At 40.6% G+C, this 26543-nt stretch overlaps 2 protein-coding genes across 7 annotated transcripts in view; one reads left to right on the top strand and one right to left on the bottom strand.

The window, feature by feature from the left end:
- The window catches only part of DOCK2 (dedicator of cytokinesis 2), a 1177826-nt gene that overhangs the window by 489908 nt on the left and 661375 nt on the right, over positions 1–26543 (bottom strand). The gene's annotated exons all lie outside the window — the stretch shown is intronic.
- The window catches only part of INSYN2B (inhibitory synaptic factor family member 2B), a 96054-nt gene that overhangs the window by 29162 nt on the left and 40349 nt on the right, over positions 1–26543 (top strand). For 2 of the 4 annotated variants that reach the window (XM_044280880.1, XM_044280881.1), the window contains 2 exons: positions 3403–3520; positions 17196–18903. In XM_044280880.1, coding sequence (XP_044136815.1) covers positions 17621–18903 — 1283 coding nt within the window. In that variant the 5' untranslated portion in view covers positions 3403–3520; positions 17196–17620. The remainder of the gene's footprint in view (positions 1–3402; positions 3521–17195; positions 18904–26543) is intronic. The other 2 variants (XM_044280883.1, XM_044280882.1) reach the window with 2 other exon arrangements.

Here is a 26543-nt window from a genome sequence, read left to right as displayed (position 1 = left end):
AAAAGACAGTCTGGTTAGACTAAAAGTCAGAGATATGAAAATTCTTCTAATGCCACAGCGCAAAAGACACTTCATAGTGTTGCACTTGCCACACCTCCTCCTCCTGATTGTATATATTCCCTCCACTCTATATTTTTTTTTATAGGGTCAGCTCAACTGCAGGCCCTCAACTAAAAATGTTTTATTGGGTCAGCTGTACAGCATGCACTCGCATATCATATTAGAGTATTAGCTGTACAGGATGCACTCACATATAATGTTTTAGAGCATCAGCTGAACAGCATGCACTCGCATATAATGTTTTAGAGCATCATTTGAATTGCATACACTCGCATATAATGTTTAGAGCGTCAGCTCACCTGAAGGCACTCGCAAATAATGTTTTAGAGCATCAGCTGAACAGAATGCACTCACATATAATGTTTTAGAGCATTATTTGAACAGCATGCACTTGCATATAATGTTTAAGAGCGTCAATTCACCTGCAGGCACTCGCATATAATGTTGTACAGCGTCAGCTCATCTGTAGGCACTAGCATATAATTTTTTACAGGGTCAGCTTAACTGCAGGCTCTCACATATAATGTTTTACAGGGTCAGCTGCAGGACCTCGCATATAATGCTAAACGGTGCTATACCAGAAGGTTCTTGTTGAAAAATTGCACCAAAGTTGATAGGGCATATATCCAAATGGATCGTCGCTGTCACGGGTATGTGCGATCGCCTAGAAGTTATCTAGAGTCAACAAAGTGGCAGCAGGCCCTCACCTACAAGTCCAGTATCAGTAGCCAAGAGTCTGGTCAATACAATCCTCACCATGATGGCACACTGGGTGAACATTTTGGAGGTCGGGAGCAAGTTGGCTGCTGGCACCAGACTTGCCCTCCAATAGATCCTAGTTAACGTAAAGTGTACTCATTCCAATAACAGGGCCGATATAGAGTGCTGTATTGTTATTTATCGTCACTACCTCCCCGAGTCAGGAGTAGGTAATTGCTGCATGCCTGCTGCCTTCCTTGGATTCTTGTGCTTTAATAACTTGACCCACCCTCTCTGGGTGGATCAAAATTAGGAAAAAAAAGAGGCAAGGCAACAACAGCCAATCAGATTTCAGCCATTGACCTCCCTTGGATGTGGTAGCCCTTTCTCAGGCTCCCTCTCCAGTATCAAACCCTGAATACCCGTGATCAACCTGGTAGGCACAGAAAAGAGCATTGAAAGTTTATAGGGCAGACATCCAAATGGTTCGTGGCCGTCACGGGGACGTGCAATCGCCCAGAGGTTATCTATAGTCACCAATGTGGCAGCAGGCCCTCGTCCCTAATGTTTTAGATGGTCAGATCAGTAGGTCCTTACTCCAAATGTTTTTGAGGGTCACTAGCAGGCCATCAATCATAAATTTTCAAGGATGTGTAAGATGCCTTTATGTGTAACAAAGGGTGTTTTGGAGTACCAGTTCATTTTTGGCAGCCCTTTCACTTAGTGCATAGGATTTATGAGTGTAGGAGTCCCACTAGCTGAACTATTGTACCACAATGTGAACGAGGCCCTTCCTTTATGTGATATACAGGCTGTTTCGGAGTGCCTCTTGTAATTTTTTGCAGCACTTGCACTTTATATACAATTAAATATACAGTAAATATTGTAAAATAGATTTTTTTTGGGGGGGGTTTGTGCATATTTTTGTCAGTCTGTAAAAGTAGAGTACAACTCGGACAGCATGGTTCCCAGCAGCGACCTGGGAGTCCAAGATGCATACAGACATCGTCCCCATTCTGTTCCCGATCCATTTTGGTGGTGTTTCTGTCACTTTCTGACCTTTTCCAATGGACCAGGCACCCTCCCCTCTGTCGAGCACACGAATATAGCAATGTGTTTGGGCCAAACACCCAAATACTTTGGTGCTCGATCATCACTACTAGCCTCCCGAGGAGGAACAGCGGAATTCCCAGGTGAGCCCATCCACTTATAATCAAAAATCAAATGGAAATAGCAGTACATGTCAAATTGAAAAAAAAGGTGAACACAAAAAAATCACCATGACAAAATAGTACAACAAAATTCGGCAAGTCACTTGCCGCCATGACGTTCTATTACATCAGATGTCGTGAAGGGATTAAAAATAAAAAGATCCCAAATGGAAATGATTGACAGAATGTTCAGAGTTTCAAATTCGAACTGGTATGGATGATGTTATAGTCAGTCTCAGAGACACAGCCCTCTTCTCACACACACAAACTGTCAACTCTTTTCAAGCACTAGGTATTTCCTGAAGGAAATGCCAATCTAGTTTACACTTGCCCTCCGTTTATGATCTGTTCCTGGTTTTAGCTTCTAAAACTACATAAATAAAACCTAAACATGCAAAACCAGCCTAAGGCTCTCTGTACATTGAGGTCATGGCTTCTATTTATAAATGAGCCATAATAACTACACATAATCCATTATGAATACTGGCAACTCCAGATTAGACCCCATTAACATTAATAAAGTCTCTTAGGGTTCAATATTTATTAAAGCAAGACTAGTGCTGCAAAAACAGCCTAAAATGTCACAAATGCACAAAAAGGCCTATTTGAGCTTTGCTTTTATCAATAACAAAGGTTTAAAGAATAACATCTTGGCTCCTAGTAACAGATTTTGCCATTAACAATGAATCAGTGTCATATCTTATCTAACATTATCAGTGCTGATACAACACCCCCCTTGCATCTCCTTCCTGTCAACTCTTGTCTACTCCCACTCTTCTTTGCCACTCCCAGTCAATATATATATATTATATGTAGTGTGCAGGGAGTGGCAGAGAAGAGTGGGAGTAAACAAGGGAAGTTTATGAGGATTATGGGACCCGACAACTCTCTGCAGCGGATATTATGTAGTGAAGCCCGCTGGCACATCACGTGACCGCAGTTGATAGTGGGTGAATGAGGCAAAACTGGAAACTCAAGTTAATTGGAAAGTTTAAGTGAGAGACTAGATTAAGGCTGAAATAAAGAGCTGATCTGAGGTCTGATAGGGGTCTCACATTGAGTGATGATATGAGGTCTGATGGGGGGCTGATATAAGGTCTGATGGGGTCTGACATAGAAGACTGACATGTGGGTCTGATGTGATGTCCTGATATGGGGGTCTGATCCGATGTCCTCATATTTATGGGGGTCTGATCTGAGGATTTGATATGAGGTCTGATGAAAAATATTTTTTTCTTATTTTCCTCCTCTAAAACCTGGGGTGCATCTTATCATCGAGTGAGTCCTATAAAGTGAAAAATACGGCATCTATAAGTATTAATCTTAAGAGAATGCTACATTTAATGTTACTAAATTCATCAATAATCGAGTAAAGTCATAAATGGTTGAATGCTTGTAAATCTGAAATTTGATAACTTCTTTCTTTTGGCAGCTTGTGACGAACCGCGTCTCGCAACAACGCTTGATGTCACGTATATCGGAATCATGTGGTATGGTTTCATTACTGATTACCAAGACTTGACATTACATCCTCCCTGGGAGTATGTAAGGTTAGTTTGGCAAAGGTTTACACTGACACTCCCTGTCCGCACGGGCACAGGGAGGCACGGGGAGTGAGAGAGGGTGGCCCATGCAACCTCTCGAGTGGCACAACACTTGCTCACAACCCTGATAAGCTGGGAAAGCGCTTTCACTGCCCAAGTGAAACAGAGCCCTTCCAGCATGGTAGACTGCCACCAGTTCCTTGTTAGATATAAGCCTGATCCGTTAACATAATAATATTGGGCCAGAAACCAACCCAGGTAGCATGTAACGTTATATAGAGACACAAATGTGTGGGATTGAGATTAAGAACAAGCACGAGATTAATTTATATATTTATTTGCGGTAATGGTGCACTAGACAAAACACTATATACACACAGATTATATACAATGGTCCGATATGCAAATACTCATGATGGTACGATCAGATTTAACAGATAGAAGTCAGTTACCGGATATGTATGTGGTCCTTTAAAACTGTAATTTTGTAAAATTGGATGCTATAGTCACACGGGAGGTAGGGATGTAAGCAGGATTTACAGGTCCCTCCAAACACGATACCCGGTGTCACCTACTGGCACGAACTAGCAGGTGTGAACCCACTGTGCCACGTGTCTTACCTCCTCTAAGGGCATTGTCTAAGTGAACTCCTGGATCTTCATAGTACCCCTGATGGTGGGGATAGACTTTCCCGAGGGAAACACCAGGTCGCTACCTCTGGAGGAGGATACGCATACAAGGCAGCTGGTCCAGGCGGACCAGGAGTACCTTAGAAAGATACCAGAGGTGCAGGACCAAAGGATCATAGCTCCTCACAGGAAGGTCATAGGGAGATGGTTCTGGTGCCAACGGATCTGCCTGGAGCACTGGTGCATGTAGAAACCAAACCTGAGCTTCTATTTTTAGCTACTCTTTCGATCCTCCGTATATCCCATTCCCTGCGTTTTATGAGCAAACTAAGACCGGGAGAACATCTCGATCCCAGAGTCTCAAAGACTTAACAAGTGTATTTCTGAGATTTATGGTCATTTCATAATTCCTTATGAACTCCTGGTTCCATGATGTCTGGGGAATTCTTTTGTTCTAGGAAGAGAAACCTCCTGCCAGTGGAGCTTGCATCCAGCTAGGCTGGTGGAGTTGGGAAATGTAAACAATGGGAGGATTTGAAGCAGGGTCACCTGAGGAGCCTGCTTGCTCTGCCAGCTGACAGCAAATGGGCAGACATAAAATCATAACTCTACATTTTCCTCACACAGCCATTTTGTATAGTAAAATTGCAACAGGAAATGCAGTCACATTTCCGGCAACTTTTAAAATGAGCTGTTTAGTAATTTTTACTTTTTATCACATGCTGATGAAGTGAATTCAAAAGTTACATAGTTACACACAGTAGAGCGTCTGTACAATGGATGATTTTGTCATGCACCAGACCACCTTAGCAAGGTGGGCAGCTCAGAGATGTCTGTCGTGTGCTGAAGCCCTTCGAAGAGGCTATAGAATTTGTCAGTAGGGACAATTGCGGCATGAATAATCTCATCCCTCTGATATGTTTTGTAGAATAGAAGCTTATTCTAATGCAGGGGAATGACTGCGGTAGAAAAACAGCTAAAACATCTTGCTACCCACCCTGTAGCTGTTGGCAAGCTAAAAGGAGAATGTCCCACGGAGGAGGAGGATGAGGAGCTGCCACCGGAGGAGTAGTCAAAGGTTGAGGAGCAGGAAGATGATGTTGACACCAACCACAACACTCAATCAACTCAGTGGGGGGTGGAGCTTGTTAGAACTGGCTCCTCAGGCACTCTGACCAGAATAGCGACCTGTATGCTTGTTTGCTTACATACTGACAGGAATATCATTCACATGAAGCAGTCTGGGTATTACTGGATAGCCATGCTTTTTGACCCTCGCTATCAAAGCAAAATGGGGGAATGTTTTCCTCCTGCTAAAAGGGAGGCCAAATTACTTTATTAATAGGAAACACTGCATATGCAGCTTGACGCAGCTTTCGGTGAGCAGGCCTCTACTGCCAAATGTTTGAAATGGAGGCTCCTCTCCCCACTCCTGAGTCACCCACCTCCGGCAGTCCCCGCTGACAAAAGTAGCAGAAGCCACAGCAGCAGCCGGTTCAGTCTCCACAACATGATAGAACAGTTAGCCAGGCTGAGGCAAATCAGCTAACAGAGAACGTATTTCTGTAATGCCAGGTTCAGTCCATGGACTTTTAGGTAGGTAAACTATAACAGTGGCCCAAACTGGCCCAATATGCTCTCTATGTTCTTTTTTGCCCAGCCTCCAGTGTCAACTCAGAGAGTGTTTTCAAGTGCAACAGGGGGCTTGTTGACACCCAAAAGAACCTAGTTGCACTTTTCAATTGTCAAAAAACACCACTGTTCTTAACATGAACAAGGCATGGATTCAGAAGGATTTTTACACTTCTCTGGCTGGGCCAATGAATAGATCTGGCCTGCTGATGGTGCCCCATCTTGCCACTGCTGCTGTCTTCCTGTATATCATGTTCCATACTATATGGCTGCTACTGCTGACACCATTTGCCTACAATAAGAAATATATTTTTAAAGCTTTATATTATGAATAAAATAACACACATGCTATGACATTAACATTTTCAACAATGCCTTTGTCCATAGCTTTATATAGCAGTGTCACTCACACTATTTTCTATTGCTGTCATTGCGTTTAAAAGCTTAGGCGGTGGGGAGAGAAGATGCAAAAATTCATGAAATATTTACAAATATTTACTTCTATTCATAAAATAGAATAGAATAATAGACTACAGGGAGTTATCTACCAGTTTTCAGGGCAATAGGAACAACTATGGTATGGGAAAAATGTATTCGGGTCCAAACCCCAAAAAATAAAAGTCAGAATTGTGCTTGTATGTGAATATGAGACTATGTATGAGCTTGTATATGTATGTGAGACTATATACAGTATTTACTATATATGTATATGTTTATGGGATTATGAATGTGCTTATATGTGTATAAAAAATTATGCGCCAGTTGTATATGGGACTGTGTGTGTGTGTGTGTGCCTATACTGAAAGTTATGTATCCTTTCCACAGTTTTTTTGGAATAGGACAGGTGGGGGTAATGGCCCCCACAGCCTGCATAGCCTATATCCACTTATCTGCAAGAGATGTGTGTGTGTGTGTGTGTGTGTGTAAGCCAGTACTCTCTGCTCTGCACTGATGAGAGGCAATCACTCCAAAACAGCTGTCTGCAGATGAGGTGCTGCTTATTTAATATCCAAGTCATGTCTCAAGGCTTATTTTAAAAGCTGAACATTGACTTATAGGATAGCTGCCTTACATCTGGTGACATTAGAGGCAGAGCTTGTGAAGAGCTTGTTTGCATCCCTTCCCTCCCAGAATTCCAGAGGAGCATGCATGGCCTATAAGTCTCCTCACATTGATTAAGGTGCTCTCTCCCTAAGAAGAGTTAGTTCCCACTTATCCTTATACAGGTCCTTCTAAAAAAATTAGCATATTGTGATAAAGTTCATTATTTTCTGTAATGTACTGATAAACATTAGACTTTCATATATTTTAGATTCATTACACACCAACTGAAGTAGTTCAAGCCTTTTATTGTTTTAATATTGATGATTTTGGCATACAGCTCATGAAAACCCAAATTTCCTATCTCAAAAAATTAGCATATTTCATCCGACCAATAAAAGAAAAGTGTTTTTAATACAAAAAAAGTCAACCTTCAAATAATTATGTTCAGTTATGCACTCAATACTTGGTGGGAAATCCTTTTGCAGAAATGACTGCTTCAATGCGGCGTGGCATGGAGGCAATCAGCCTGTGGCACTGCTGAGGTGTTATGGAGGCCTAGGATGCATTGATAGCGGCCTTAATCTCATCCAGAGTGTTGGGTCTTGCGTCTCTCAACTTTCTCTTCCCAATATCCCACAGATTCTCTATGGGGTTCAGGTCAGGAGAGTTGGCAGGCCAATTGAGCACAGTAATACCATGGTCAGTAAACCATTTACCAGTGGTTTTGGCACTGTGAGCAGGTGCCAGGTCGTGCTGAAAAATTGAATCTTCATCTCCATAAAGCTTTTCAGCAGATGGAAGCATGAAGTGCTCCAAAATCTCCTGATAGCTAGCTGCATTGACCCTGCCCTTGATAAAACACAGTGGACCAACACCAGCAGCTGACATGGCACATCAGACCATCACTGACTGTGGGTACTTGACACTGGACTTCAGGCATTTTGGCATTTCCCTCTCCCCAGTCTTCCTCCAGACTCTGGCACCTTGATTTCCGAATGACATGCAAAATTTGCTTTCATCCGAAAAAAGTACTTTGGACCACTGAGCAACAGTCCAGTGCTGCTTCTCTGTAGCCCAGGTCAGGCGCTTCTGCCGCTGTTTCTGGGGAATGCGGCACTTGTAGCCCATTTCCTGCACACGCCTGTACACGGTGGCTCTGGATGTTTCTACTCCAGACTCAGTCCACTGTTTCCGCAGGTCCCCCAAGGTCTGGAATCGGTCCTTCTCCACAATCTTCCTCAGGGTCCGGTCACCTCTTCTCGTTGTGCAGCGTTTTCTGCCACACTTTTATCTTCCCACAGACTTCCCACTGAGGTGCCTTGATACAGCACTCTGGGAACAGCCTATTCGTTCAGAAATTTCTTTTTGTGTCTTACCCTCTTGCTTGAGGGTGTCAATGATGGCCTTCTGGACGGCAGTCAGGTCGGCAGTCTTACCCATGATTGCGGTTTTGAGTAATGAACCAGGCTGGGAGTTTTTAAAAGCCTCAGGAATCTTTTGCAGATGTTTAGAGTTAATTAGTTGATTCAGATGATTAGGTTAATAGCTCGTTTAGAGAACCTTTTCGTGATATGCTAATTTTTTGAGATAGGAATTTGGGGTTTTCATGAGCTGTATGCCAAAATCATCAATATTAAAACAATAAAAGGCTTGAACTACTTCAGTTGGTGTGTAATGAATCTAAAATATATGAAAGTCTAATGTTTATCAGTACATTACAGAAAATAATGAACTTTATCACAATATGCTAATTTTTTTAGAAGGACCTGTATATAGGTGCGTAACGGGTATGTATAAAAAAAATTTAAAGGTATATGTACGGTAAATATGTGTATATATGTTGACTGGTATATACTATATGTATAACATGTATATGTGTGTGTAATGGTATGTAAGGAGTTTTCCAGGAATTCAGTACTGATGACCTATCCCCAGGATTGGTCATATGTATCTGTTCTGGGGGGGTCCAACTTCCAACTGACTTTCTGGAAGTACAATGCCATTCTAGTAAATTAAATTGAGCTGCCACACCAAGTACAGCCACTACACAATGTATGGAGTTGTGCTATTTAACCTTGTAACCCTGTCCAGGGGCCATTCTGGAAGGTAAGGAGCAAGCACCCCTGGAAGCATAAATGACAGAAAGCAGTGGGCGTGTGCCCCTATGGGACACCAGCATGGGATGGAGCACAGAGGCAACATGGCCACAGGACACACCTGGGAGGCATGCGCCTGCCCCATCTGGCGGAGACAGCAGTGGGCAGCGAGGCAGGAGATGCTGGGGATATGACCAGTGAGATAGCAGGAGGCATGGCAGAAGGTCCAGATCTAACAATAAATACTGCCCCAAAAACTTCCTCTCTGTGGAAACCACTGTCAGCTGCCATGTTCTGCCCTCCTATTCCAATTGCCTTCGGATGGCAATACAGTAGAATTCAGGAGTCAGGAATCATTACCATAGCTAGAGACCATGAAGAGGTGGCCATCTGCTGTCTGGGAAATTTTCCTGTATTGTCTATGGCCAGTCCATCCCTGGTTTTGCATACTATGATGAAGCTGGCGTGCTTTTCTGAGTGTTGTGGCCCCTTCAAACATCTAATTAATGGGGTACTGGGAGTTGGACCCCCACCCAATTAGATATTGATGACCTATCCTAAACATAGGTCATCAATATTGAACTTCTGCAAAGCATCTTTAAATTTCATTGTATGGTATCATTCTGAGGCATTTGTTCGGTGTACACATCCCAGGTATATGCGTTAAATGGAGCCCATAATTCATATGAATAGAACTTGTATGTATAGCACATACCAGTTTTGTTTATACATTATTTATATATTTTTTATATGGACAATATTTTTATTACATTTGTGTGGTAGATAAAAGGTTGGCTCTCAGCATCAACTCCTCTGGTGGGCCCAATGTATCCCAGTCCTACTCTGATCCCTTTTAACATGTTCACAACCTTGGACGAGAATGCTCATCCTAACTTGCAGGTACTTAACGCACTAGTATGAGCATTCTCATACTAGGGTTAACGCGCTGCCCCACAACTGCTGCCGCGATCAGCAGCAGGGGCCCGGCTGATACTGACAGCCGGGCCCCTGCTGTATCTGCCAGCATTGGTGAAAACACAGATGCCGGCGAATTAACCCCCTGTATGCTGTGTTCAGGCAGCTTGTACATCCCCATCAGGTCCCCGTGCTGCGGCGACGGGGAACCGAGGGTTGCTATGTCAGCCCTGATGACTTGAATAGGCATCGGGACTGCCAGCTACGGAAGCCCAGGAGATTCAGCCCCAGGGCTGGGTCTCCTAGGCAACTGTTAGCGTCTGACAGTTGCATTGTGCTGTATTGAAACAGGGATCGGACCCTGTCCCATAGTGGGACAAAAAGCAAAGTGAAAAGTTAAGTAGAAGTTAAAAAAAGAAAGTTTTAGAAAAAATTAAACGTAAAAAAAGCGCCCTTTTCCCAAAATATTAGGTATCGACATGTCTGTATCGACCGACTCTATAAACATATCACATGACCTAAACCCTCAGATGAAAATAAAAAAAATTGAAACTGTGCTAAATAAAAATATAAATAAAAAATTTGTCAGCTTACATCACTAAAAGTACAACACCAAGCGATCAAAAAGGCGTATGCCCGCCAAAATAGTACCAATCTAACCGTCACCTCATCCCGCAAATAATGAGCCCCTACCTAAGACAATCGCCTGAAAAAAAAAAAAAAAAAACTATAGCTCAGAATATGGAGACACTAAAACATATTTTTTTTTGTTTTAAAAATGCTGTTATTGTGTAAAACTTCAGTAAATAAAAAAGTATACATATTAGTTATTGCCACGTCCGTAACGACCTTACATCACAAAAAGTGTAATAGCAAGCGATCAAAAAGTCATACGCATCCCAAAATAGTGCCAATAAAACCATCGTCTCATCCCGCAAAAACCATACCCTACCTAAGATAATCGCCCAAAAACTATGGCTCTTAGACTATGGAGACACTAAAACATGATTTTTTTTTGTTTAAAAAATGAAATCATTGGCTAAAACTTACATAAATAAAAAAAATTGACATATTAGGTATCGCCACGTCCGTAAGAACCTGATCTATAAAAATATCACATGACCTAATCCCTCAGGTGAACCCCTTAAAAAATTAAAAATAAAAACCATGTAAAAAAATCTTATCCCCCAAAAAATTAGCCCCTACACAAGACAGTCGCCCCCAAAAAAATAAACTGCGGCTTTCAGAATGTGGAGACACAAAAAAATCTTTTTTTTTTTTTAATGCTTTGTTATGTAAAACTGAAACAAACAACCAAAAAAAGTAGTCATATATGGTATTGTCGCATCCGTGACAACCTGCTCTATAAAAATACCACATGATCTAACCTGTCAGATGAATGTTGTAAATAACAGAAAATTAAAACGGTGCCAAAACAGCTGTTTCTTGTTACCTTGCCTCTCAAGTGTAATATAGAGCAACCAAAAATCTATTGTACCCTAAAATAGTACCAACAAAACTGCCACCTTATCCCTTAGTTTCCAAAATGGGGTATTTTTTGGGAGTTTCTACTCTAGGGGTGCATCAGGGGGACTTCAAATGGGACATGGTGTCAAAAAACCAGTCTGCCTTCCAAAAACCGTACGGTATTTCTTTCCTTCTGCGCCCTGCCGTGTGCCCGAACAACAGTTTACGACCACATATGAGGTGTTTCTGTAAACTACAGAAACAGGGCAATAAATATTTCGTTTTGTTTAGCTGCTAACCCTTTCTTTTAACTGGAAAAATTGGATTCAAATGGAAAATCTGCCAAAAAAGTAACATTTTTAAATTGAATACCTTGAGGGGTGTAGTTTGCAAAATTGGGTCATTTTTGGGTGGCTTCTATTATGTAAGCCTCACAAAGTGACTTCAGACCTAAACTGGTCCTGAAAAAGTGGGTTTTAGAAATTTTCTGAAAAATTTCAAGATTTGCTTCTAAACTTCTAAGCCTTCTAACGTCCCCAAAAAATAAAATGGCATTTACAAAATGATCCAAACTTCAAGTAGACATATGGGAAATGTAAAGTAACAACTATTTTTGGAGGAATTGCTATAAAAGTAGAGAAATGGAAATTTGCTAACTTTTCAAAATTTGGGGTAAATTTTGATTTTTTTTTTGAAAAAATAAATAAAAAATTTTGACAAAAATTTAACCACTGTCATGAAGTACAATACATGACGAGAAAACTATCTCAGAATGGCCTGAATAAGTAAAAGAGTTTTAAAGTTATCACCACATAAATTGACACTGGTCAGATTTGCAAAAAATGGCCTGGTCCTTAAGGTGAAAAATGGCCGGGTCCTGAAGGGGTTAATTGACAAGCTCCTTTTGGTATGCTTTCTTCTCAGCTGTTGCTTAAATCTCACACTACTCAGTACAAACTACTCTGTTCTGCAGTAAAAGAACCCATCTTCCGGAAGCAGTTTCAGTGTGGGATTCCAGCTAATTTTATCTGCTGCTTTCTTTTACTGCACAGCAAGTGAGACAGTAGCTTGTAGTGAGCAGTGTGGAATTTCAGGGGAAGCAGGGCATGCTTGTGTATGCTGTTCAGTGAATGACTGTTACTGAAGGTGTAGTGGAATCAACACCTTCACTGAATTAGCTTGGTCAGGATTTCTGTTTGTTGGTCTAGTCATTTTAGCAGTAAAATAATAAAATCTGCAATTTCTTTTCCTGACAGCAGCTAATAATCGATCACTACAGGATATATATAAACTATATATGTAGTTACAGTGAGATGTTACTTTTTATGTACATAATGGATAACATTAGCAGTGAAGACTATAACAAGTGCTTATTTAGTCGATTACATTTTATTGCAGAAGAGATTACCATATGAAAGGCCAAACTACAGACATGCAGTTCCCCCTGGTAAAATCACCTTCCATAATACAAAAATAGATTGCAAGGAGCATTAGAAGACTGCTGAGCTAGAAGACTACATGATGTCATGAAATTCTATCTTCTGGGTGAATGTCACTGATTCAAAATTAATTTTAGCTTAGGGCTATCAATAACATGTAATACGCTGTCCTGGCAATTAAAAAAATAGAGATGGAAGGACTAAGTGTAATTTTGGAATGCAGAAATTGCACTAGGTGGTTTTACAGAAACATGCTAGCACTCTGTTTAGTAGGATTTATGTATGAACTGTGATTAACCTCCTGATTGCTAATTTATTTTTGTTTTGCACAATTACATGAGTTATATGTTTTTAATCATAAGAATGAAATGATAAGTTTAAAAGGGATCACTTACTTTGGACTGTTTTTATTATTTTTTATTATTATGCATAATATTAGGGCTTATTGGCCTATCAAGGCAGAGCAAAGAAAAATTCTCCACATCAGAAATGGAAAAAATAAATAAAAATAATGATTTTTGGAGCACATAGTCAGTCACAGAATATGGACAGTTGTTAGTTTTTTTAGTTGTTAGCTCCTTGATGACCACCATATGGCAGAAATCGTCACTTCAAAGATAGTAAGGGGTTTCTGCTGTTTCAGACGACAGAGGCCCAGGGCTCCAGGGCTAATGTCTGTGATCAACCATAAGGTCAATTGTAGACATTTAGTCCCCCAGATGCCATGCATCTATTGCCTACAAAATCCTGCCACCCCAACCCCCCCCCCCGGCTGAGATCGGTGAAGCTGTTACATTACATTGATAAACCGGAGCCTGCTTGAGGCTTCGATACCTATCACTGGTATATTCCAATACATGCCTGGAGGTGGCAGCACTGTATTAGAATATAGTAAATGTTGTGTTCTGTGACGAATAAATACCCATCACAGAATATAATTTGCAATCTAATGATTACTGGTTATACTCACCTACGAGGACTTAAAAAAAAGGAAAACATTTTGAAAATGTAAAAAAATATAAAAGTTCAAATCACCCCATTCCTTAAAATTTAAATAAAAACATCATAGGCATTTCAGCATTCAAAAACGCTCGTACTAAACATTTACAATATAAAAACATTTAACCGATACGGTGAATGGCATAACGGAAATAAAATTCAAAATGGCCAATTCACCATTTTTTGTCACTTCACCTCCACAAAATAATTTTATGAAAGCGATCTAAAAGTCACATACACTTCAAACTGGTCACTGAAAAGTATAAATTGCCCCCACAAACAAAAATGAGCTCTCATACAGCTCCATAGATGTAAATATAGAAAAGTTATAACGGAAAGAAAAATAATAATTTTTTTTACAAAGTTTTTTATTTATTTATTTAATTATTAAAACACAAGAAACACTATACAAATGTGTCATATTTGTAATCGTACTGATCTGGAGGGTTAAGATAACAGGTCAACTGTACCACATAGGGATGTTGTAAAAAGCAAACTGTGGTGGAATTGTGTTTTGTTTTCCAATCCCACCCGATTTGGATTTTTTTTTCAGCTTCCCACTACAGATGGTGCTTTTTGAATACATGCACCTGATGTGGTATCTTATATAAGGTGAGTTAGGGTAAATCAGGGTTAGTCAATAGGATTCAAGGCCCTCTTATTGAGGGTGGAGCCTCCACATTAAAGGGACAGCACACTCAAGGTATCTGGTAGAGTAAGCAAGTACTACTGGCAAGTATTACTATCTGCGTGAAACCCAGTATTTATTTTTGGATTCTCATTCCAAAGAAACAGTGGAAACAGTGGAAGATATATGCAACAATTATCCCCCATAAATGTGAATATGGGGGTGTGGAATGGGATAGAAGCAAGCTCTGCATTCCTGTATTAAAGATAGGCCTGGGAGCCAACCACTACCTGGAAAACATAATAAAAAACCTGAAAGTACTTGTGAATATTTTGTTGATCGACTCACAGATATTAATGAACTAGAACACAGCTTGCTTATTTGATCCCCCCCCCCCCCAATTTTTTTTTACCATTCTCTATGCCAACTTGGTGTGTAAGTAATCACACACATGATTTACAGTCTTTGCAGTTTTGCCACCTAGCTAACGCACTAGAGTCGGTTTGGTGTATTAATGCTGATATTGAAACTGATTTGTTAGAGTTGCAGTGCTGAACAGCTATTACATTAGCAAAGTACATGGTATGCTTGCATATTTATCTAAATGTATTTATAATGTCTCACTATCTTTTTCCAGTGGAGGACTTATTTATATGTGTTTTTCAACTATATTCATTAACGGGAACCTGTCACCTGGATTTTGGGTAAAGAGCTGAGGACATGGGTTGCTAGATAGCCGCTAGCACATCCGCAATACCCAATCCCCATAGCTCTGTGTGCTTTTATTGTGTAAAAAAACTTGAAAATATGACTCTTCTCTGGTCACACAAGCAAGATATGACTCTTTTATATTAATTTGCATATGTATCAAATCGTTTTTTTTACACAATAAAAGCACACAGAGCTATGGGGACTGGGTATTGCGGATGTGATAGCGGCTATCTAGCAACCCGTGCCCTCAGCTCTATACACAAAATCCCGGTGACAGGTTCCCTTTAAAGTTATGTTATAGGAATAAGGCTTTGCCTGGCAACAGTGAACTACACATCTATATTAGTGTCAGGTTTTTCTTGGGCATGCATTAATGCTGATACCTCCTATTGTTAGTGGTCAGCTATAAAATCTGAATTTTTGGTGCCAGGTATCATGACAGAACCACATTGAAACATATGGGGCGGGGGTCATTTACTCACAGAAATTCATCTATTTTGGTATATTTCTGGCACAGATTGCAGCACAAAGTTTATTTGCACTGTAATCTGTGACTTTTTCCCACTAACGCCAGGTCTGAAAAAGAGGCATGGCGTGGGTGGGGACGGAGACGGGACAGCAGGCCCATCTCTTTTATCATTTTCTACGCCTGTTTAAGGCATCAAAAATGCTCTAAATTTAAGCCAGCAATGAAGCTGGCATTGATTTAGACCAGTGGTGCAACTGGTCTGATTGTGGTGGATGTCCCGAAGTTATATAGAAGCCGACACCTCTACATAAGGCCTCTTTCACACTTGCGTTGTCCGGATCCGGCATGTACTCCACTTGCCGGAATTACACGCCGGATCTGGAAAAACGCAAGTGTACTGAAAGCATTTGAAGAAGGATCCGTCTTCAAAATGCTTTCAGTGTTACTATGGCAGCCAGGACACTATTAAAGTCCTGGTTGCCGTAGTAGGAGCGGGGAGTGGGGGAGCGGTATACTTACAGTCCGCGCGGCTCCCGGAGCGCTCCAGAATGACGTCAGAGCGCCCTATGCGCATGGATGACGTGCCATGCGATCACGTCATCCATGTGCGTGGGGCGCCCTGACGTCACTCTGGAGCGCCCCGGGAGCCGCACGGACGGTAAGTATGCTGCTCCCCCGCTCCCCGCTACACTTTACCATGGCTGCCAGGAATTTAGCGTCCTGGCAGCCATGGTAAACACTTTAAAAAAGCTAAATGGCGGATCCGGCAATGCGCCGAAACGACGTTTAGCTTAAGGCCGGATCCGGATCAATGCCTTTCAATGGGCATTAATTCCGGATCCGGCCTTGCGTCAAGTCTTCAGGATTTTTGGCCGGAGCAAAAAGCGCAGCATGCTGCGGTATTTTCTCCAGCCAAAAAACGTTCCGTTCCGGAACTGAAGACATCCTGATGCATCCTGAACAGATTTCACTCCATTCAGAATGCATTGGGATAATCCTGATCAGGATTCTTCCGGCATAGAGCCCCGAAGATGGAACTCTATGCCGGAAGACAAGAACGCAAGTGTGAAAGAGCCCTAACCTTGGTGGATCCAGCACATGGGTTTATTAAGACTGGCATCTAAAATGACGGTCTTAATATATTACTCCCATGGTTCTTTTTCTTAACAGGGGGAAGCATAAAATAGAAACTGGTCACTGAAGGATCAGATTAAAAAGGTTTTTATAGAAGGTTCTTAAGAGGGGAGAGGTGTAAGGTTGAGCTGCTAGGTGAAGATAATGCAATCTTATATTAAACTGGATTTATGCAAAGTTTGTTGAAATGTTAGAGGCTATTTAAAATGGAAACTTACAGGGGTTGTCTGGGTAAAGCTGGGTGGAGGCTTCCCCTAGAAGTAAGCCCAGTGAAGTCAAAGTCACTAATGGACAAGCTTTAGTGCTGTCCTAGCCTGTAAAGCAACTAGAGCAGCGCTAAAGCCCACTCATTAGTGCCAGTAATATTACTGGCAACACTGCTTGGCAGAAACCTCCACCTAGCAGTGTAAAAAATATAAACAAACAGCTCCAATGCTCATAAAACCTACCACAAAAACTGAATGTGTCAAAAATTAATAGACAAAATCTAAACTAACAAATATAATTTTGTATTTCAGGACATGTCCTTATGGCTAATGAAATGCCAAACTTTAACAAACATCTACATATTCATTTGTGACTGATTTGTTCATGTCAGCAATTAAATTACATCATCTGTGCTGTGTGCGCCATGGTCAAAATTCAGCAAAGTAGCATTAGAGCAGTATTGGACTCTAGGAAGATGTTTTAGAAATGTATCCAAAGTTATTATTACCTAAACCAATAGGTCAACTGTTGATACATTTTTATGCTGCTAAAACAAATTACATCAGTGTAAGGTATATGAGAAAATCAAAAACTTTAAATGGAGTTGTCTGGAAATACCAAAGAAAATACATCTACAATGGACTCTTCGGCTAACTATTTTAAGTCTGTTACTAACACAGGACAGAGTTACCAACTTCAGTAACCTACTGCTATGAGTCGCAAAGAAGCGAGTTAAATGCCAAATGTACACTGCAACTCAATGGAACAACAAACAATGAAAGTTCGTTCTGTGCTCCTAAAACGAAAAAGCTTTGATACTTCAGATCCTACAAAACAAACAAATCACCATAAAAGCAAATCCCAGCAAGTCAGATTTAAGGAGGACAGCACAACTCAAGATGCACAAGACTTTGTGGGATTAAGTAAAAACCATTGTGATAATATCTCCCTAATCAATAGAAAGCCTGGGAAATCCCACACTAGAACAATACGTTTGCTCACTTGTTCTCAATCACAGAAAGGAATTCAAAATATTGCTATACAAACATCTCCTAGTCTCAGGAAACATATTCCAAATTTTAAGGCAAAAGAAACAACGCCTAAAGGCATACTGTTTACAGAGTCTAGCTGTGCCCAGGTTAATGGTGAACTATCAGATGATGACATAGGTACCCCCATATCTCATCTTAAACTAAGTGACCAATTTGAGGAGGAATTAAAAAGGGTCAGAAGATCTTCTCCACTATTACATACTGTACCTAAAACACAAAGTAATGGACCTATAAGTAAGTGCTCAGGACTTCAATTTGCTGAAGTGCTTGAGCAGGACGCTGTTTCAATCCATTTACCAGATAACCCAATCAAGAACTCAATAGAAGAGACAGAAAAGTCAAATACTGACCTACAAATGTATAAGACTTCTGATATTCCGTTGGAATGTTCTGTAAAAAGCAATATAAACATTTCACAACCTTCACATGTACATGTAAAACCGATCACTAGTGTTGATGCAAAACAAGCAGAAATATTCTTTCCATTGAAACAAAAGGTGTTGCTACCAAAAAACAACAACATTGAATGTAAAAGGATTTTAACTTTAACCCCATCCTTTAAAAGCAATTTATCATACTGTTTTCACTCTGAACACCAGCAGACTGACAAATCTGAGAAACTCCAAGAGTTTGTGCTTCAACCTAATCACAGCCACCAACAGAAAACAGTTACAAATCTTCCCAGATTACAAACTAAAGAAACTGACATTACTGGATCTGAGAAAAACACCACAGATACTACTGGTTGCACAGACAGTATCTCTAGCCTGCCAAAGATTGGTATACCACATGAAGCAAATAATAAAGGCAAACTGACAAACCCACAACACAAGTCACATAGCCAGTTTTGTTCTCTACAAGGTAAACTACAAACTGTAGAAGAATCCTTACAGTCAAACCAAAAGAAGATTAAGATCCTGTTAAATGTAATCCAAGACTTAGAAAAGGCCAGAGCATTCAGTGAAGGGTACGGTACAATTTTTAAGTTAACAAACAAGAATAATTTAATTTGTATTACTTATAAGTTAATGATGAGATGGTGCGTGATACAGGCATTCAAAAACCCCAAAGAGAGATTAAAGGACCTGAACATGTATAGCTTGGAAGAAAGACGAAACAGAGGGGATATGATAGAAACCTTTAAATACATAAAGGGAATCAACAAGGTAAGGCTACATGCACACTACCGTATGTGTTTTGCGGTCCGCAAAATGGCGGATTCGCAAAAAAAAGGATGACGTTCCGTATGGCATCCGTTTTTTTGCAGATCCATTGTAATAATGCCTATCCTTGTCCGCAAACTAGAAAAAAATAGGACATGCACTATTTTTTGGGCAGAGCAACGGAACGGACATACTGATGCAGACAACACATGGTGTGCGTTTTTGGCGGACACATTGAAATGAATGGGTCCGCATCGTATCCACACAAAAAAACTGATCGGACACGGAAACAAAATACGGTTGTGTGCATGAGGCCTAAAAGAGGAGAGAATATTTAAAAGAAGAAAAACTGCTACAAGAGGACATAGTTTTAAATTAGAGGGGCAAAGGTTTAAAAGTAATATCAGGAAGTATTACTTTACTGAGAGAGTAGTGGATGCATGGAATAGCCTTCCTGCAGAAGTGGTAGCTGCAAATACAGTGAAGGAGTTTAAGCATGCATGGGATAGGCATAAGGCCATCCTTCATATAAGATAGGGCCAGGGGCTATTCATAGTACTTAGTATATTGGGCAGTCTAGATGGGCCAAGTGGTTCTTATCTGCCGACACATTCTATGTTTCTATGTTTCTTGTATAGATGTAACACCCTTCATGCCAATTTGTGTAAAATAGCCACTCCAATACAAAGTAAATGAGTGCCTGTGATACACAAATTGTGGAGGCATGCACCGTAGCATACCTTACAGGCCAAGATAACGACTAAAAATCAAAATTTTCCTTGCTGAAATGCTGCCAAAGTGTAAAAAAAAAAAAATTCAATATAGAGCAAGACAATATTGAAATGAATTATCTCCATGTTCATTTGTTTAATCTTAAATAGGCTGAAAATTCTGCACAGATTTATTCCATTCTATATATGTATAAAACATGCACCAAAAGTACTTATTACCCAGTATGTAGCTCTTGTTCCCACAAGGACAGTTGCAGGCAGCCCCTTATTTTATAATTTTACTCTATGGCTAAACGCATGCAGACCCATTAATTTAAATGGGGCTGCAAATTGCGGAACACACACGAGCCGATATCCATGTTTTACGCATCTGCAATTTGCGGACCGCAAAACACATATGTTTGTCTGAATGAGCCCTAACTGGGGAATTGACAGAACACTTTGTGCCTTCCTTTTCATCATTTTTAGCTGCAGATATGCCAGTTCCCGGGCTCCTCTTCTGCCATCCAAGATGGCTGCACCACCCCTAAAACTGCCTGTTGCATACAGTGCTTTTGGTAGCCCAAGACACTATCTCCTTCCCTTGGATTGGCAAGCACTGTTCATGTGAACAGCACAGGCCAATCCAAAAACAAGGCTAGTAGGATGTGTCTTGGGCTACCAATGCACTGTATGTACAGTTGAAACCAGAAGTTTAAATGCATAATATAAAAAGACACGTATGCATGTTTTTCTTAACATCTAACATGAAATCAGCATAAACCTTTCCTGGTCAATTAGGATTACCATAATTATTATTTGCCAAATGCCAGAATAATGAGAAAGAAAATGTTTTAAGGCATTTTTATTACTCTCTGCAATGTCAAAAGTTTACATACACTAAGATTACTATGCCTTTAAACAATTCTGGACTGCCCACATGATGGTGTCATGTGTTTGGAAGCTTGTGTTTGTTTGCTTGTCTGTTTGGTTTGTTGGCAACATCTGTGTTAGAGACACATCTGTGGATGTATTTAAATGCACACCTGAAACACACTGCTTCATTGTGTAGCATCATGGGAAAGTCTAAAGAAATCAGCCAAGATATCAGGAAGAGAATTATGGATCTGCACAAGTCTGGCTCAACCTTGGGTGTAATTTCAAGATACCTGAGGGTGTCTCGTTCATCTGTACAAACAATTATACGCAAGTACAAACAAGATGGGAATGTCCAGCCATCATACCGCTCAGGAAGGAGATGGGTTCTGTGTCCCAGAGATGAACATGCTTTGGTCCGACATGTGCATATCAACCCATGAACAAAAGCAATAGACCTTGTGAAGATGATGGCGGGAGCTGGTAAAATTGTGTCAATATCCACAGTGAAACGAGTACTGTATCAACATGGGCTGAGATGCCACTCTGCCAGGAAGAAGCCATTACTCCAAAAGTAACAAAAAAGTCATTTTATTGTTTGCAAATGTACACATGAACAAAGACCTACATTTTTGGAGAAATGTACTGTGGTCTGACGAAACTAAAATTGAACTTTTTGGCCATAATTAGGGATGAGCGAACTCGAACTGTATAGTTCGGGTTCGTACCGAATTTTGGGGTGTCCGTGACACGGACCCGAACCCGGACATTTTCGTAAAAGTCCGGGTTCGGGTTCGGTGTTCGTCGCTTTCTTCGCGCTTTTGTGACGCTTTCTTGGCGCTTTTTGAAAGGCTGCAAAGCAGCCAATCAACAAGCGTCATACTACTTGCCCCAAGAGGCCATCACAGCCATGCCTACTATTGGCATGGCTGTGATTGGCCAGAGCACCATGTGACCCAGCCTCTATTTAAGCTGGAGTCACATAGCGCCGCCCGTCACTCTGCTCTGATTAGCGTAGGGAGAGGTTGCGGCTGCGACAGTAGGGCGAGATTAGGCAGATTAACTCCTCCAAAGGACTTGATTAACTGATCGATCTGCAGCTGTGGATCATTGAGCTGCTGATCCTCAATTGCTCACTGTTTTTAGGCTGCCCAGACCGTTTGTCAGTCACATTTTTCTGGGGTGATCGGCGGCCATTTTGTGTCTTGTGGTGCGCCAGCACAAGCTGCGACCAAGTGCATTTAACCCTCAATGGTGTGGTTGTTTTTTGGCTAAAGCCTACATCAGGGTGAAGCTGTCACACCAAGTGCATTTAACCAGCAATAGTCTGTTTATTTTTTGGCCATATCCCAGTCTAATTCTGTCACTAAATCCATACCGGTCACCCAGCGCCTAAATACTAGGCCTCAAATTTATATCCCGCTAAATCTGTCCTTAGTGCTGTAGCTGGGCGAGTTATTTAGTGTCCGTTCAAGCACATTTCTTGTTCTGGGTTGAAATACAATTCCCAATTTAGCAATTTCATAATTTAGTGGTTTCTGCTATATCAGAGCTATTTGAAATCTATCCCTAAAAGGGTATATAATATTCAAGGTGCACATTGGGTCATTCAGAATAACTTCACACACACCCGCTACTGTGTATTTCCAAGTCTAATTCTGGCACTAAACCCATACCTGTCACCCAGCGCCTAAATACTAGGCCTCAAATTTATATCCAGCTAAATCTGTCCCTAGTGCTGTAGCTGGGCGAGTTATTTAGTGTCCGTTCAAGCACATTTCTTGTTCTGGGTTGAAATACAATTCCCAATTTAGCAATTTCATAATTTAGTGGTTTCTGCTATATCAGAGCTATTTGAAATCTATCCCTAAAAGGGTATATAATATTCAAGGTGCACATTGGGTCATTCAGAATAACTTCACACACACCCGCTACTGTGTATTTCCAAGTCTAATTCTGGCACTAAACCCATACCTGTCACCCAGCGCCTAAATACTAGGCCTCAAATTTATATCCCGCTAAATCTGTCCTTAGTGCTGTAGCTGGGCGAGTTATTTAGTGTCCGTTCAAGCACATTTCTTGTTCTGGGTTGAAATACAATTCCCAATTTAGCAATTTCATAATTTAGTGGTTTCTGCTATATCAGAGCTATTTGAAATCTATCCCTAAAAGGGTATATAATATTCAAGGTGCACATTGGGTCATTCAGAATAACTTCACACACACCCGCTACTGTGTATTTCCAAGTCTAATTCTGGCACTAAACCCATACCTGTCACCCAGCGCCTAAATACTAGGCCTCAAATTTATATCCCGCTAAATCTGTCCTTAGTGCTGTAGCTGGGCGAGTTATTTAGTGTCCGTTCAAGCACATTTCTTGTTCTGGGTTGAAATACAATTCCCAATTTAGCAATTTCATAATTTAGTGGTTTCTGCTATATCAGAGCTATTTGAAATCTATCCCTAAAAGGGTATATAATATTCAAGGTGCACATTGGGTCATTCAGAATAACTTCACACACACCCGCTACTGTGTATTTCCAAGTCTAATTCTGGCACTAAACCCATACCTGTCACCCAGCGCCTAAATACTAGGCCTCAAATTTATATCCCGCTAAATCTGTCCTTAGTGCTGTAGCTGGGCGAGTTATTTAGTGTCCGTTCAAGCACATTTCTTGTTCTGGGTTGAAATACAATTCCCAATTTAGCAATTTCATAATTTAGTGGTTTCTGCTATATCAGAGCTATTTGAAATCTATCCCTAAAAGGGTATATAATATTCAAGGTGCACATTGGGTCATTCAGAATAACTTCACACACACCCGCTACTGTGTATTTCCAAGTCTAATTCTGGCACTAAACCCATACCTGTCACCCAGCGCCTAAATACTAGGCCTCAAATTTATATCCAGCTAAATCTGTCCCTAGTGCTGTAGCTGGGCGAGTTATTTAGTGTCCGTTCAAGCACATTTCTTGTTCTGGGTTGAAATACAATTCCAAATTTAGCAATTTCATAATTTAGTGGTTTCTGCTATATCAGAGCTATTTGAAATCTATCCCTAAAAGGGTATATAATATTCAAGGTGCACATTGGGTCATTCAGAATAACTTCACACACACCCGCTACTGTGTATTTCCAAGTCTAATTCTGGCACTAAACCCATACCTGTCACCCAGCGCCTAAATACTAGGCCTCAAATTTATATCCCGCTAAATCTGTCCTTAGTGCTGTAGCTGGGCGAGTTATTTAGTGTCCGTTCAAGCACATTTCTTGTTCTGGGTTGAAATACAATTCCCAATTTAGCAATTTCATAATTTAGTGGTTTCTGCTATATCAGAGCTATTTGAAATCTATCCCTAAAAGGGTATATAATATTCAAGGTGCACATTGGGTCATTCAGAATAACTTCACACACACCCGCTACTGTGTATTTCCAAGTCTAATTCTGGCACTAAACCCATACCTGTCACCCAGCGCCTAAATACTAGGCCTCAAATTTATATCCCGCTAAATCTGTCCTTAGTGCTGTAGCTGGGCGAGTTATTTAGTGTCCGTTCAAGCACATTTCTTGTTCTGGGTTGAAATACAATTCCCAATTTAGCAATTTCATAATTTAGTGGTTTCTGCTATATCAGAGCTATTTGAAATCTATCCCTAAAAGGGTATATAATATTCAAGGTGCACATTAGGTCATTCAGAATAACTTCACACACACCCGCTACTGTGTATTTCCAAGTCTAATTCTGGCACTAAACCCATACCTGTCACCCAGCGCCTAAATACTAGGCCTCAAATTTATATCCAGCTAAATCTGTCCCTAGTGCTGTAGCTGGGCGAGTTATTTAGTGTCCGTTCAAGCACATTTCTTGTTCTGGGTTGAAATACAATTCCCAATTTAGCAATTTCATAATTTAGTGGTTTCTGCTATATCAGAGCTATTTGAAATCTATCCCTAAAAGGGTATATAATATTCAAGGTGCACATTGGGTCATTCAGAATAACTTCACACACACCCGCTACTGTGTATTTCCAAGTCTAATTCTGGCACTAAACCCATACCTGTCACCCAGCGCCTAAATACTAGGCCTCAAATTTATATCCCGCTAAATCTGTCCTTAGTGCTGTAGCTGGGCGAGTTATTTAGTGTCCGTTCAAGCACATTTCTTGTTCTGGGTTGAAATACAATTCCCAATTTAGCAATTTCATAATTTAGTGGTTTCTGCTATATCAGAGCTATTTGAAATCTATCCCTAAAAGGGTATATAATATTCAAGGTGCACATTGGGTCATTCAGAATAACTTCACACACACCCGCTACTGTGTATTTCCAAGTCTAATTCTGGCACTAAACCCATACCTGTCACCCAGCGCCTAAATACTAGGCCTCAAATTTATATCCCGCTAAATCTGTCCTTAGTGCTGTAGCTGGGCGAGTTATTTAGTGTCCGTTCAAGCACATTTCTTGTTCTGGGTTGAAATACAATTCCCAATTTAGCAATTTCATAATTTAGTGGTTTCTGCTATATCAGAGCTATTTGAAATCTATCCCTAAAAGGGTATATAATATTCAAGGTGCACATTGGGTCATTCAGAATAACTTCACACACACCCGCTACTGTGTATTTCCAAGTCTAATTCTGTCACTAAACCCATACCTGTCACCCAGCGCCTAAATACTAGGCCTCAAATTTATATCCCGCTAAATCTGTCCCTAGTGCTGTAGCTGGGCGAGTTATTTAGTGTCCGTTCAAGCACATTTCTTGTTCTGGGTTGAAATACAATTCCCAATTTAGCAATTTCATAATTTAGTGGTTTCTGCTATATCAGAGCTATTTGAAATCTATCCCTAAAAGGGTATATAATATTCAAGGTGCACATAGGGTCATTCAGAATAACTTCACACACCCGCTACTGTGCATTTCCAAATCTAATTCTGTCACTAAACCCATACCTGTCACCCAGCGCCTAAATACTAGGCCTCAAATTTATATCCCGCTAAATCTGTCCCTAGTGCTGTAGCTGGGCGAGTTATTTAGTGTCCGTTCAAGCACATTTCTTGTTCTGGGTTGAAATACAATTCCCAATTTAGCAATTTCATAATTTAGTGGTTTCTGCTATATCAGAGCTATTTGAAATCTATCCCTAAAAGGGTATATAATATTCAAGGTGCACATAGGGTCATTCAGAATAACTTCACACACCCGCTACTGTGCATTTCCAAATCTAATTCTGTCACTAAACCCATACCTGTCACCCAGCGCCTAAATACTAGGCCTCAAATTTATATCCCGCTAAATCTGTCCCTAGTGCTGTAGCTGGGCGAGTTATTTAGTGTCCGTTCAAGCACATTTCTTGTTCTGGGTTGAAATACAATTCCCAATTTAGCAATTTCATAATTTAGTGGTTTCTGCTATATCAGAGCTATTTGAAATCTATCCCTAAAAGGGTATATAATATTCAAGGTGCACATAGGGTCATTCAGAATAACTTCACACACCCGCTACTGTGCATTTCCAAATCTAATTCTGTCACTAAACCCATACCTGTCACCCAGCGCCTAAATACTAGGCCTCAAATTTATATCCCGCTAAATCTCTCGTTACCGCTGTCCTGTTGTGGCTGGGAAAGTTATTTAGTGTCCGTCAAAGCACATTTTTTGTTCTGGGTTGAAATACAATTCCCAATTTAGCAATTTCATAATTTAGTCGTTTCTGCTATATCAGAGCTATTTGAAATCTATCCCTAAAAGGGTAGATCATATTGAAGGTGCACATAGGGTCATTCAGAATAACTTCACACACACGCTTCTGTGCATTTCCAAGTCTAATTCTGTCACTAAATCCATACCGGTCACCCA

Source organism: Bufo gargarizans, chromosome 2, assembly GCF_014858855.1.
Source record: "Bufo gargarizans isolate SCDJY-AF-19 chromosome 2, ASM1485885v1, whole genome shotgun sequence".
NCBI classification, from domain to species: domain Eukaryota; kingdom Metazoa; phylum Chordata; class Amphibia; order Anura; family Bufonidae; genus Bufo; species Bufo gargarizans.
This window is presented reverse-complemented; position numbering and strand designations above follow the sequence as displayed.